The sequence below is a fragment of the Grus americana genome, chromosome 1 (assembly GCF_028858705.1).
Source record: "Grus americana isolate bGruAme1 chromosome 1, bGruAme1.mat, whole genome shotgun sequence".
Lineage (NCBI taxonomy): Eukaryota > Metazoa > Chordata > Aves > Gruiformes > Gruidae > Grus > Grus americana.
In genome coordinates, this window is record NC_072852.1 from 143,477,640 (window position 1) to 143,492,752 (window position 15,113).

The 15,113-nt window shown below is 41.2% G+C and overlaps 1 protein-coding gene across 5 annotated transcripts in view; it reads right to left on the bottom strand.

The window, feature by feature from the left end:
- AKAP17A (A-kinase anchoring protein 17A) overlaps nucleotides 1-6,132 on the bottom strand; it is a 21,425-nt gene extending 15,293 nt beyond the window's left edge. For 4 of the 5 annotated variants that reach the window (XM_054813203.1, XM_054813174.1, XM_054813193.1 and 1 more), the window contains exons 1-3: nucleotides 4,447-5,993; nucleotides 2,195-2,343; nucleotides 848-1,088 (exon numbers count right to left, since the gene is read on the bottom strand). In XM_054813203.1, coding sequence (XP_054669178.1) covers nucleotides 848-1,088; nucleotides 2,195-2,343; nucleotides 4,447-5,208 — 1,152 coding nt within the window. In that variant the 5' untranslated portion in view covers nucleotides 5,209-5,993. Of the gene's footprint in view, nucleotides 1-847; nucleotides 1,089-2,194; nucleotides 2,344-4,446; nucleotides 5,994-6,029 lie in introns of those variants that run through there. The other variant, XM_054813184.1, reaches the window with a different exon arrangement.
- Between the last annotated feature and the right edge of the window lie 8,981 nt (nucleotides 6,133-15,113).

Genomic DNA, 15,113 nt, shown 5'->3' on the forward strand with positions numbered 1-15,113 from the left:
GTGTTGACCTCAAAATTCTGGGAGTGAAAGAAACACACTGCTCTGTTTTATCAGACAACCCTTCTATTTCACAGCTGCAAAGTTACAAAGTCTGCAAGAAGTATTTCTCCCTTCTCCTAGCATATAACTGACCACATAGCACTGTACGTGTTCAAAAACACTACTGAGGTACACTGGCATCAAGGAAAAAAAAAAACCTGTGCTTTGCCACACAGTTTTTCATTTCTACATAAAATACTTAACCTACATTACATTACACCCTAACATGACTTTATCGAAGGCTTAAGCAAATGACATCATGTTTCAGCGAAAAATAACAATACTGTTAGAGAGACAGGATCTAACATTTGAAGCATTAGCTGACAATACTTGTCCTACAGAGAAATCATTCTGCACATTTTCGAACATCAAATAATGAAAGCTCATTCTCTGAAACTGCAAAGAAGAGTTAACAGAACTGCTGAAAGCCAGAAGGGAAACAACATCAAAACTGGAATTAGAAATAAGGAGTCTTGCATCTTATCCTCTGTGTTTAGTTCACTTTATCATGCTTACACATTCTTTTACTGGACTTAAGAGCAAGCGTGCCAATTAGTTTACAGGTAAAAAATGCTATTCAGGACTACGGGTTCAAGTTCACTCTTCCATTTACCTATACATGTGTGTTTTACCAAGGGAGAAACACTGTTTCATTGCACTTTTTTGAATTTTTTGTTCTAAAGAATAGCATCTGGAGAGGTACTAAATCTGTTGTTTAACAAACAGCGCTTCCCACCCCCTCTCAAGTCAGTAAAAGGCTTTGTTCGCTGGGTTCTTCATTAGCTTCTGAAATAAATATTAAAGTTACCTTTGCCCTGCTTAGCAGTTCTGCAATTAGTCTAATGGACTGAAGATTTCTCTGAGCTAACAGGAGCTTCCTTTCTTCTAACTTTATCTTCTCTTGCAGTTTTTTCTGTTCTTCAGCTTGAAGCTTTTCAAGTTGTTTTTTGTTTCGTCGAATTTCACGATCTTTCTGTTTCTGTTCTCTCTTACGCAACTTTTCTTCTCTTTTTCTCTCTCTCTCATATTCTTCGAGTTCCTTCTGCTTCCTAAAAAGAGATTCATATTTTTACTTCATCTAGTGCAGGTACAATTTTAGACTCCTAGTCTATGTAAAAACATATTTTGTACTTTGAGTAAATTTGTTTCTAAGTAAGTCTTGTTGATTACTGAAAAACAGAAGTAGAAAACAGCGAACATTTTAACCATTAGTTGTGATAGCAAATAATCATTAGCCTGTCAATATTTGAAATCAAGTTGGAATCCAAACATAAACCATGGCTGCAACAAAAATTTATTTTTTAAACCATTTCTACCAGAGACAATAACAACGCATCAGGCAACTAGGCAGTCAATCACCATAGTGAGAAGAAAATTACCAAGCCAATTTATGTGTGCAGGGGTTGGTGGTTTTTATTTGAATCATTAGGACAAAATGGCAGCTTATGTAAAAGGCTGAGGGTTTCTGAGATCAGGTGTCTCATGACACAATTTTTAGGAAATTGAATATTTTGTAAATTTAATATTTTTAACTGAACATAAGCATTAGTGATAATCTAAATAACCTTACAGTTTCAGAAATTGGTTAATATCTAAACATTAAGCAATGAGAATTTATACACATCAAGGCAACTGGACACCATACAACCTCTGAAACAATATGCTCCATTTGTATTTATATTCTGAATAGCTGTCTTATGACATTTGCACTTACACACACTTCCTTAAAATGTCACTGTTAAAACATGCTTGTATCCCTTTCCTTGAAAAATACTGATGTTAACAAATAAGCTTTACAATATCAAAAGTTACTTACTAGTAGAACTAGTGCATAATTTTCTGTTTTCCATTTACAATGCACATTTTTCCATCAGAATGACACACATCATGTAAGTTCCCAGCTCTTGGAATTACAGTTCAACCAAAAAAAAAAAAAGTTGTAAAACACTCTTCTCCAAATCTCATAATCCCTGAATCCTACTTCCTCAAAAGGACCACAACATTTTAAGTGCTTCACTTTAACTACAGGAGTAGAACTTTGAAAGGAAATGTGTGTTTAGTTATTTTCTATGTATTGATGCTGATATGAAGGAGTAACTACAGTTTTGTTATGCCTGATTGTTAAAAATATAACTGACCAATAAGTGATAAATACCTTTCTTCCTCCTTTTGTTTTTCCTCAGCTTCTTTCTCTTTACGTTTTTGTTCTTCTCTCTGCTTTTCCAGCTCTTGAAGCTTTTGCCTTTCAAGCTGACGCTTCTTAATCGATGCATCACTGAGGTGTTTTGTTGAGTCAAAAGAAACCTTTACAGGATACAATTGAAGTTTTAAGTAGACAAAAAAAACACCATCCCTAACCTACACAATCCCCAACAATTTTAACCTAGCACAGAGGTATCCAAACTGCAGTGTAGTACAATCAGAAATATAAAACCTTTTATAAAACAAAGAGAACTTCTCTATGTGCCCAAAGCAAGTACAAGACTATTATAACCAGATAACTGGGAACTAAATGACTGCACAATTAGGTGCTAGCTTACACTTTTGTGTGTGTCTGACATCCAAAAGTAAATGCTAGTGTGGCTTAGCCCCTGGCTGTCCAAGTTTTCAAGCTGTCAGAACAGGAGCATACAGAACTCTTTCAACTCACGTATGCTATTAGGGTCTGTAGACCAGTAGGTAGAAATGGGACTACATGAAGGCCTCCCTTTCTATCTAACACTGTGATCCTTAAGCTTAGCAGAAGAAACAGTTCTACAATATTCAGCACCTGGATTAAGCAGGTACTTCCCCACCAATTCTATCATCAACATTCCCAAACTGAGGTACACTGGACTGAAGCTCCAAGGGTGACACTGGGAACACAAAAGAAAGGGAAGTTACACACATCTGAGCAATGCGACCTGGGAAAACGCTCAGCTCACAGAACATACGGGCACACCTGGGCCATGCCCAGCTGCGCGCAGGAACAGGACACCAGCAGACATCACAGCCCTGGTGTCCTCATCTCCTATTCTAGATAACAATGCCTGTGCAGGCAGGCAGGGGTCCATAATACATTCCCACAGGCCTACTGTAAAGAACCACGGGGCAGAGAACAAGGAGCACATACTCTGCAGTTTAATTCACCCGAGCTCTATGTAAAATCATGTTTCCCTAACAGGCTAAAAGGACAGACAGGTAGAAACAGATAAGGTGTTGTGACCTTGCATGAAAGACATCTGTCCTGACAGCACAGTCGCAAACACAGCCCTCTCTCTTTCCTATCAATTCCCAGAGCAGCTGCCAGGGAGGCATGTTTCCTCTTGCATGGCCAAACTAAATTTGCGAACCCTGATCCCCCGCATGTAAGTAACAGTTTGAATTTCACATCCCCTTGAAAACCTTGAGGGTCAAGGTACAAACAGTTTCTATGCTCCAACTGACAAACTACAATAACAAGATAAAAGATTACAGTATTTTACTTATATTGACTAAACTACAGCTTGAATAAACATATCAATGTTCCCACATTACACAAAGGATTTTTCCTGAAATACACTTTCTGATTTGATGAATGATTATTGAGCATACTGAAATACATCCGCAAACATTTCACTCAACCAATACGTAAATGTACAGACTACGTATCAGAGGAAGTTTTCTTCAAGCCATGCTTTCACAGATACTTCATCTGAACAGACTGCCTTGTTCTCTCCTGTCATACTTGTATGTTCTAAGACAATACAGTTAAAGAAAAAAAGATCTGAAAAACTCAGCATGTAGATATTATGAATTAAGCATACTGCATTCACAGGAAACTATGCTACAGATTAACATTATTGTTTACGTTTTTGTGGGGCCTTTCTGTATGTGAAGTACACTAATGATTAACTGTGTATTCAGGCCACATGCAATTCAACTTCACAGTCCTGACACTTGTTAGACCTCATTATCAACGCAGGGACCAAATACAGAGGCTGTGAAATTCTCCACCAAAATTTCTATTTGTAGTGAACACAAGAGAGTCAGTCTCTAGGTGAAATATGCCTGAACTTACTCAGAATTAAAATTTTAAAGTAAAATGACAAGATTTATAAATAACATATGACTTTCAAAAAACCATTTAGCAGTTCATGTTCATATACTTAGTTGTTCCATTATGCAATTCTCATTTCTGGAACTGTCTTGTTAAAAAAAAGCAAAACCCCACTCACTTTGTTCACGTAGTCAAACACATTTTTTTTTCTATCATTTTCCTTTTAAAATTCTATTACAGTTGTTCCATGAAACTACATTAGTGCTGTTAATGTCACCTGTTGCCATCAGTACAGTGTATATATATAGATTCTAAGCATTAGGGAAACAACATTTAGTTGTATTTGGTCTTTCACACAGGTTCCCATAAAAAATCCCACAGTTTCTCACCTTTATATTGCAAGCCACTGCTTTGCCATCATCGCCTTTATACATCAGCTTCATCCCCCGCAGGGCGTTCATGGCCTTAATGAAACCTGCGTACTCTCGATATTGAACATAAGCTTCAAAATTTAAATGGCCTCCAAAACTGAAAGTGTGAAAATTTCTGCCAGTCATTTCTTCTCTGTAAGGGTCCAGCATGGGTATGTCCACATTACGTATTTCTCCAAATTTCTTGAAAACTTTTATAAGGACTTCTTCACTTGGCTTTTCCGAGCCAGAGTCCTTTGCTGCAAACCACTTACAAGGTAAGCCCTCTAAGTGAATAGTATCTGGCCTCTCCCCTGGCAAAGTTTCATTCATATCTTTCGCATCACGGAAAAATGAGTCCCAGTCATGTCTGGTAGGAAAGTCGATCTTATATTCTGCAGCACGGACTTTTAAAATGTCAGAGAAGCCACTCAGCTTTATTGTTTTGCCATCAAGGCATGCCAGAAAAGATTTAACCAAACTTTTGTTTTCAACCTCTCCTTCAAACCGGATGAAATCCATTGTGCTTTTAGAAATCCGCAGAGTGGAAAACTGATGAGTTTGCACCATCCCTTTCAATCTTTCCATCACTTCCCAGTTCGAAATGGATTTTCCCGGTTGTTTCAGCTGAGGAAGTGCCACACTGATGGTCATTTTTGTAATGGGCTTAAGGTATAACCCACAGGGAGCACAGAGCTCTACAGCTTCTGATGTATCGTGAACTATTGTTGCAGCAGCCATAACACAGAAAAAGCATAGGATAAAAAAAAATAAAAGATGCAAGTTTAAGTTGCAGGCCAACAGTAGTCAAATAAAATAGCCCTTATCCGTAAATAATTTAATTCTTTGGCCATTTAACCATTCCCAAGTTAAAACAATGTCTCTTAATACAAGAGTCAATTAGAGAGTTAAAACTGAGTAGTACAAACATCTTAAATTACTTTATAACCACTAGAGCCTATAAGTAATTAAACCTCATCAAGGCCTCAGGAAAAAAACCAAGAAGCTGATGACAATCTTAGGAATACATGAAGTTGGTATGTGATGGCTCAGAAAGCAGCTACCCTTTTTACAGAAGGAAGGGACTGGCGGAGCGATGTCACACCGCTTTGAAGTCTACTTAACCACCAGTAAACCCCAGCAGGCTAGCGCCAAGGCGGATCCCACGTTCTCCAGCAGAAAGCCTTGGAAGGTGTCTGCAAGGAGAGAAAAACGTCCCGTTTATTTAAAAGCCAGAAGCCCCACCGCCCTGCGACAGTGCTGAGCGGCCTCAGCACCACAAGGCGGGGGAGCGCCGTGAGCCGCACCGGAGCCAGCGACCACCACCGGCTGCACAACCCGCCCGCGGGAAGGCCGGCAGCTGCCCTCGACGGGAGGAGCTCCGGCGGCGAGCAAGACGCCAGCGGGGAAGGCCTCCAGAGGGCCGGGCCGGGCCGAGCAGGGTTACCCGCAACGCCACCCCCCGCTGGCTCCCTTACGCGTTCCCCGGCCGCCGGATCCCAGAGGCTCCCCGCCGGCTTCCCCCCCCGCCCCAGAAGGGATCCTCCCGGCGCCCGCCTCACCCGCAGCCGGCGGGGTGACTCGGCCCCACGGGCAACGGCCCCCAGCCCCGCGTGCGCAGCCGCCCCCGGCCCGTGCCGGCCCCTGCCCCTCTGCGCGCCGCCGGCACCGCTTCCGCTTCCGCGTGGCGAAACGCTCGCCGGACGAGAAGGGGCGGACGCGCTCTCTGTAGTGGCCCTCTCGATGGTAGCGCCGCGACGGCGCCACCTGGCGGCCGGGCGGGAGAGTGGGTGGGAGCGGGGGTGAGGGATGTGCGGTGCTGGGTGGAAGGCGGGCGCGGTGCGGTCAGCCTGCGTACCGCCGCCTCACACACTAACGTCATTTTCACCCATTCCCAAGGGCACAGACCCCTTGCCAAAGCCACCCGACGGCGCGGAGGACAGAGCTGGGGTGTGTGAGGTCACCCGCTGCCAAGGAAGACAGCCTCCAGCTTGCTGCTTACCACGCGTTTCCAATGGCTTGTGCTTTTTTTCTTGAAAACAAACCCAAGCTCTGTACTAATGAAAGAATGGCACAAATCAACGAGACATAATTTAGCTGCATAAACATGACTAGCGCTGTTTGAGATGCTGTAAAATACCCAAACTTCATACGTGGGTCTGGAGAACATGGCACGTGGCCTACAGGGAACCTGACTGCGCCGTCAGCGGGAGGTGATGCCGGGGACCCCACAGCAGCCGCACGGGCAGCAGACAACTGAATTGAGCCTTCGGTGACGTCTCGGGGGCTGTGGGGTCTGGGTCCTGCTTGGCTTTCAGCTGCTGCTTTAGGAGGGTGTGAGTCTTCTCAAATCCTGGGTCGAACCTACTGCACCTGAGCTGACATCTCCAGTACTCTAGAGCACCTCGATAGACTCTAAGCCCCCACGCTAGGAAGCTGAATCCTGTTTCTAGTTTACAAGTAGCTATCGGCATGCTGTGGGAATTGCACATAAGAGGTTGAAAACACCGGTGTCCACTTACCTCTGTTTACAAACATTGTGGATGGAGATCCGCAAGATTGGTATGAGAAGCAGCCGAAGGAGGGAGTCTTACAGCGGCAAGACAGCCCTGTTTTGGCTAGAGAATGCAGAATAAACAGATAGACGGTTTCTGTAAAGAATTTTGAAGGCCACGGTGCCTGGAGTGAGACCTTTTGCTTCATTATCCGTGAAATGAATATTAAAGTTGGCACCTCTAAATATGATAATGAGCTAAAAGAAGTACATCCTAAACATGTATGACTATAGTATATGACTCTCCACCCAAATCATGTTAAACGTCACCCTTGGGAGGGAACAGCTAAGGTTAGGGTAATAAAGGATATTGAGGAAGTTACCCCCGGGGGGGAGAGAAGAAATTGAAGACCTCGAAGAGGCAGTCGATGGGCGGTGCTCCTTCTCTTCCATCCAAGATAGGGACGCCTTGGTAAGCATTGTGATTTCACCTTTTTGGTAAGAATACCCGGGACAGCATTTTGCTAGCATTATAATTATAATCATACATTAGCGCTATTGCAGTAAGTGCATTTATCAAAGGCAATTCTGAACTCTTTAAATCTGTCACTTTAATAAACTTTCTGTTTCAACTTTGTGAAATTGTCTCAGTGAAAGTCCTTTAGGGGGCTCTGACAGGCAAACGTTGACTCTGATATGTAATACTTTAGACATAAACTGTTGACCAAGTCTGGGATTAAGACTGGACCTAGCCGCACCTCGGCTCCTCTATGAAAAGGAGTTTATAAAGCAAGGGGATCCTTCCTGAACCTCATGACTCAACGGGAAGGCCTCCCTCAGCCATGCGTCACGCTCTCACCCTTTATGTGACACATGCAGACACATGAATTCAGAGGTCCGAGTCTTTAATAGGGTGATATTCTTGGTATTCTCGATATCCAGGAACTGTTTAATCAATTGGCAGAATGGGAAGAAGAAAGGAAAATATGGAAAGCATTGCTGAGTCTTTACGTAATTGTTCACCAATAAATATTTAAGGCATACCAAAGCGCATCTCTTAAATGTGCTCCCATCTTGCACTGGTCCTCAGTTTATAGCAGTGAAAAAAGGGGGTTAAGTTGCAGTAGTGGGCAGAGGAGGCAGTTGTCTATTTTGTGCTTGTTTGCTTTTTGTCTGCTTTGCCCATTGTACAAATGAGGCAAAGTATTCGACAGGCCATCAGATCCTCAAGTACAGTCCTTAAATGATCTTACACTATTTTGCAGTTACCAAACACATCAGAACTTCTCACTGTAGCCTTACCGTCAGCAGATTCCCCATACTTGGGTTCGCCACAAGTGAAGGATGCCGAAGTTTCCACAGTTCCTGCAGCAGCAGGCTGGTGCTAAACATTGTGTGGAAATAATGACTTGGAAGTATCAATGAAAGCACTCAGCGCAGGAGGTCACCATCAATCCAGCAGCTGTAGCGAGACCACAGCTGTTGTGCAGAGGTGCTATTTCACGTCACAGATGCTGGTAATTGCTGGCCCTACTCTGTTTCTTTTATGGTTTAGTTAGAGTACCAGTGTAAAGGCAGAATAGGGAACTGCTGCTACCATACAACAGTTTGAAATAGTTTGTGCTTTATAGTCTGAGAGCCCCTGCATAGTATGTTACAACTTCTCCTACAAACTTGCACTTAGGAACGCATAAAACAGATATAGTTATGTTCCAGTAGCAGCTCATTGAGACACTGCACACGGCAGAGATCTTGAATCCTGTGCATAATGATAACCTCACCCCCTGAGACTGTGCCAGAAATAAATATTCCGTATTTTTAAACTAAAAGAGTAAATCAATGCTCTGAAAAGGTACAAAATGCCAGAAATGAGGTTACCCGTGCTGTGACATCAGCCACGAACGTGACAGCTTTCATAGACTATTTTTCTGATACACTCAAAGGAAATAAATGTTACAAGCATTGCATTTAATAATATTGTAAAACATATGGGCAGGAAGAAGTAGTGATAATGTACGTAACTTTTAAAAGATGTAATCAAGCATTGATACCACAGTGCGGCAAGCGTAAAGTGTCTCTGCTCAAATGCCATCCTTTGTGTTGGGCAGATGTGTTGGTTTTATTTTTTTTTTTCATTGTTATGAGATACTTACATGAGTAAATGGAATGTCTCCCTTCAGGTTTCAGAGTCTGAAGTGAAGGTCAGTAACGCAAGGGTATCACACCTACCAGGAAGAGGAAGGATGAACAGGCAAAGTAAACGTCAGTAAGGGACAGTACTCAAGTGCAACATTGTATGTAAATCTCGTTTTTAATGTAAGACATTGTCTCTCCCCAACTCTGGCAAAATGCATTGTTCTACCGCCCTTAAAAAACGTCTAGTGTGTCTAAAAGCTTTTACCTTTTTCTGACGGCAACAGATAGCCTAAAGAAGATACCACTTCTGCCTAAAACTTTCTCAGCCGTACCTTCAGTAGTTACAACACTGAATCCCACAAAAGTTCGCTAGAGGGAGCATTTGTTATTTACATGTATATAATAGATCTATTCGTAAACACAATTAAAATAGGCTATAAACAGCAGATACTAGGTTTTGTATTCATGCCATAATGCAGATCATTCTTCCTTTCTTGGAAGAGGATATAATTATCCCAACTACGCATGGTCTTACCTGTGTACTTCTGCTCTTCCTGAAATGCACCATTTTCTTGACCTTAATGGTCATTTGTGGTAATGCACGCAAGATGCTATGTGGATGTTTACATAAAATAAAACAACAACCCAGTATAATTCCATTTCCTTTCCTTCCATCTTCCTTCCTCTCCAAAACACACCAAAGAAGAAGAAAAACTCTTTTTAGTTTAAAACTTAGCTCTATAAGTTGGAGAATGATTTATCTCCTGTGCTCATCTAAATCGTCGCTAATATATAATATCCAGAAATACTCCTAGTACGTATCTTTTTAGAAACAGTTAGAGTATGTGGCACCCTGTGGTTACTTTCAGTGTGATTTCTGTTTTCTGTTGTCACTGAACAGAGGAAATCTCTTTATTCTCTCTCACTCTGAAGGGAAAACAAAATGATTCACTGTGCAATTGAACAGTTTATGAATGGTATTTGAAGGTGGAGGCAGCAGCACAGAAGAATCTCACGGATGAAGAGATTGCTTAACTGTTGAAGAGCCATTACAATGTTGTTTTCAGACTCTAAATAGCCTCTCCCCACAAAGCAAAATTAAGCCCTGAAGTGGGTGGGAACAGAGGAATGCACCTGGAATATATTGTTATTTCCCATGGTGAGAAACAGCTCCACAAACCGTTCAATTTCCTTTTATTAGCTCTACTCAATTATTTTTTTTTTACTCTAACTGAACTCTGTGTGTCAGTGAAGCGTGCGGGTGTGACAGATTGTCTGCCTTGGAAAGAGTACGCTTAGAGGTAATACATGTGCTGATGCGAGGCAATTTCAATTAACTGGAATTAATCATCACTTCCTGTGGCTGGTTCTCCACAGGCCTAATTGTTGTATTCTGTTTAAAGCAGTAAGAATATGACAATACACAGAGACAGTTTCACTGTCCCTAATTCATCCTTATGGCAGAGAATTGGTTTTGTTAACACAGATTAGGAGCACGCAATGCAGAGCAGGCCCTTTCTACAAATTTATCTCAGTGCACTGTGCCTGCTGCCGTCTATCTTACACTAAACATAAATGGCAAAATTTCTACTTTTTGCTTTTGCTGAGGAGGAATTAGCATCTGTAGTGGTACTGATTTAGGAACTGTGTCTTTGAACCGTAGTGTGCTGAGGCCTATAAAACATAAAATTAGATTCAAGTTGCAAATCTTGCCAGCAAGATTTATGTTTTACATATTTAGAGTACCATGCTCTCAGATTAATTACTGCTATCAAGACCTTGCCATGCAAACCCAATACAGGTACTTTCACATACTGTGAGATTTCAATAGCTACCACTTAAAATAAGTCCAAATCTAAAATATCAGATTTTTTTTCTACTTCTTTTTCCATTATCTGTTTAGGGAAAAATATTTGAATGTGATTCAAATTAACATTTGAAAATTAAGTATTTCCTCCACAATATTACGTGTTACAGATTGATATCAATCATAAAAGCATCTCATGTCTTTATGTATACTTTTTAAAGCCAAAATTTTTCTTAGCAATTTATGAAGTGAAATGCAAGAGCTGCTGGCCTATCTCTTAATCTGTTTCTGAAGCAGAAACGTGCAATGCGTTAATACCAGTAATGTTCCTCACTAGTATATTTCTCTTTTGACAAAGGGAAGAATTCCACAAGATTCAGTACTAGTGCAACTGCTGACACCCCAAAGAATTATTTTTTCAAAGAGGCGAACCTGCGCTATCACAACTATAGAACTATGAATTTCTGAAGAGTTTTAAGCAGACAAGATCCTCTCTGTAGGTTCAGCCTGCCCTCCCCACTAATGTTACACCTAATCCAAAGTGACCAGAAACATTTTGGTAGATCTGGCATAAGTGAGTGTGTCATCAATTCCATGTTTCAGCAGCAATGCCTACAGCCCAGCCTTGTTTCCCAACGCACACATTGAAGAGGTCAGGGGAATCAGTGGCAGAACACCATGCTGAGTTGTTGTTGTTGTTATTGCTTTTTGCTCCTGGCAATCCTCCTTCCTCATTTTCCAGGGCCTGATTTTGAAATCTGAAAAACTAAACAAAGGGAGGATGACTAATCTAGATCACATTTGATTTGCTCATAACACTACTCTCTTCATACTGACAGATACTGTCAATATGTCTCAGAATGAGCTTCCAGGGCTCATTTATTTTAAGCTTTACATCTTAAACCAAAGTCTTATAGTCATTTTTGTTGACCAGATAGTGGGTTTATAGTAAAATGTAGATTAAGACATCTGAAATAATCATCGGGTGGCCCAAACCACTGACAAAGTTTTATCAAAGTTTGTTTCTGGCCCCTAATATGTATATACATATCTATCTCCGTACATCTATCTACATATACGCACGCATACATGTGTACAAACTATACTATGCAAGCTGACTGCAGCCAGCAGAGATGCACAATTTGTTTTGGGAAAGCCCTCTGGTGTTCTGGTGATTCTGTACTAGGGGATGACAATCCACCCTAGGATGAATCTGTAAATACTCTCCTCCCTTCTTTCCCCAGATATGTCAGTAGGTAGAGAGACCACTTCTGAAGAGTTTAGATAGGCAAAAAGCCTTGGTAGTCAGAACGAAACTCTTAAGTTATGTACGTACCACATATGGCTAATATTGGACAGCAGTCAACTTCCAGCTAGATGTGGAAAGGTCCCAAAAAGATTAGGTTGTTGAACTTGCCGCAGATGAGCAGATATTCAGGTACTATTGCTTGAACACATCTCAGTGGGTATCAGGCAGCCTAAATTGCCTACACCTGAACAGCACCCTGGATGGAGTTCAGACCATACGTTTCAGCAGCAGTCTTCTAATTGTGGGTTAATTCAGGACATTCATCCCATGATAGCTATTTGATAAAGCTTCCTATCTCCATTTCCTTTGATTTTAGCAACTGCCAGATCAGGCTGGTAAAAATGATGCTGGAAGCATGGATCTACATTGGACCATGCTCAAAGGAGCATGAAAGTTCGATTTGCCACCAGGACATGAGATCTTGCAAAGATCCTTGTGCATCTTCCTGTTCCAAGTCTTCTCATTAAATCATGGGAAGAAGTAAGTGATAACTGAGACTACATACACTGAGAGCGGAAAGTTTTGGGGAAGTCAGCTACGTTCTCACTGATTTTGCCAGAGAAGAGTTGGGATTCGTGAGTGAAAATACATACAAGTGACAAACTCTGTGCAACTTGTCTCTTTGTAAGCAATTGGCAGGGGTTAGGATAAAGTCAATCAAGAGTTATAGAAGTGGAAGATTCAATTTAGGGCAAAGCTTCTTGCACATTTTTTGGTCTGTGTAATAGTTATATTTTCTCATGAGAAGCCATTAGCAATGCTGTCTATATAAAAGGCTGCTGTGAAGACTTTGAAGAAATGTGATGCAGCTTTGGCCATTAAGCAAAAAACCTTATACAGGAATTTATGAAATTCAGATGGTCTTTTTCCAGGAACTGGAGTGTGCCAGCAGGCCTTAACTGCCCTGACCAGCATCACCAGGGTCCCACACCAGTGGATCCTCAGCCCAAGGGCCCCATCTGAGCCATGGTGCAGGTAGTCCTGACTTGCTAACTGGATTCCTGGATTGACCTTAGACTGGACTTGACACCTCGCCCTGTCTGATGATCAACAGGCAGTCAGAGGACCCCGTCCCTGTCACCATCCTGGCCCTGGTGGGCGCTGCAGGACAGTGTCCTGACTGGTGAGGGTGCTGCCCTGTCAGCGCTGTGGACACCTGTGGCTCCTCTTGCCTCACGGAGAAAGGTCCATCTTGCTGTTCACTGACAGCTCATGTTTGAAATAAAGATTCTGGTAAGTGTTCTCAAAATAAGCTGTGACAGAAAAAGTGGGCATCTGGTGAATTTCACAACTGCTGATAATCTTCTGTTTAAGTTCTACAAAGAACTGGAGGAAAATTGTGAGCTGAAGATGTCTTCTGAGCCTTCAGTTTACTGAGTGCGGCATGAAGCAATGACTCTGCTAAATGCTTATTTGTGATAAATTCATAGACTACTTTCTCTTCATCTTTCATTAGGATCTTTGAAATATTTCCCACATAAGAGGTAAGTTAAAACAGGATTCAGCAGTTTTCTGAAGTGCCAGTGTAACTATCTGGTGGTCAAAGCTGCTGCTGCTGATTAAAATCTCTTCAGTTTCACTTATGGCTTTCTGTAAAAAGAACACAGAAAATGCAGGCTGGGTTTTCCTAAATTGCTCATCAAAGCAGCAGCTTTTATTCTGTTCCTTGTTTTGCAACTGCTTCTCACATGAATTTGGGCAAAATACTTGCCTATCTGAGCACTGTTTCTTACTGACTTTATCAACCAGAGTGGACCTGAAAGATGCTAGGCAGAGGTGTGTATTTTCATTTTGCAGCTTACTTTGAAGTGTGTAATCAAAATAAAAAATAAAATGGGTATCTAACATTTATTAAAAAAGGTGATCCCTATGACAAATAAGTGAAGGCATTTCTGCAAGATTTGTATGATAGAGCATGAGAAATCAGCTGTTGCATGTCCGAGCAACAATTCCTGCCGCGGTCAGTAATACATTGAATCCTATCAATCATTAATTGCTAGCCATGTTTATCATGGAACAGAACTATGAAGAAAGAGTGCTGTAAAAAATAACATAAGAAATTATGTCTTATCAGGAAGTGGCAGAAAATGTAAAAGTAAGGAGAGATAAGGCTAATAACTGTTGTAGTGACATCAGCTTCAGGTATAGTGTAGTTTGTCTTGACCCGCACCGCAGGAAAATCTGACACACCATCTCTGTGTAGGTTTTACTTATTCTGCAAATGTCTAGATACTCACATAAATCCTAGGAGTTTCCAGTATTCTGGCTGCAAGACTCACAACATCACTGCAGGTGAGCTATTTTTCCTAACTGGTGATTCTGCAACGACTGAATGGAATAATTTTTTTTTTCATTAGTTTTCTCTTTAACCTGCACTTCCCTATTCTGTTTGCAGTAATATTATAGACATGATGGGAAGAGGAGCCAGAAGGAGAAGAAAGTTATAGGTTGCCTTATATTTCTTATCTTTGGGCAGTAATAATCTCTGATATAATGACAGTCCAATTTGAAGGATAAAGTGAAAGTTTTCAGCAAGTGGGGAGAGAATAAAAGGATTCTTATCAAGTAATTTTAATTATAAAAGAAGTAAGGAATTCTAACTTAACAGTATATTTTCATCTACATATGCTAGTCTAATTGTTGTCTCTCCTTGAATTTGCTGTGAAATAACCACATGAAACAAGCTTTGCACCAAAGGAAAAGTTATTTAGGTTAGTGCAAGGAGACCTAATTTTGAGTCACAGGACTTGGTTTAGAAAGGGAAAATGTCACGATTGCAAGATCTTTTGACTTGTAAAAAGGGGAAGTCATGATAACAGCCAGATTGTTTTGTTTAAAAGACTTTGTAGGAAATAAATCTGTCTGGGCAAAGCTGCAAAGGCTAAGAACTTTTTGTCTGT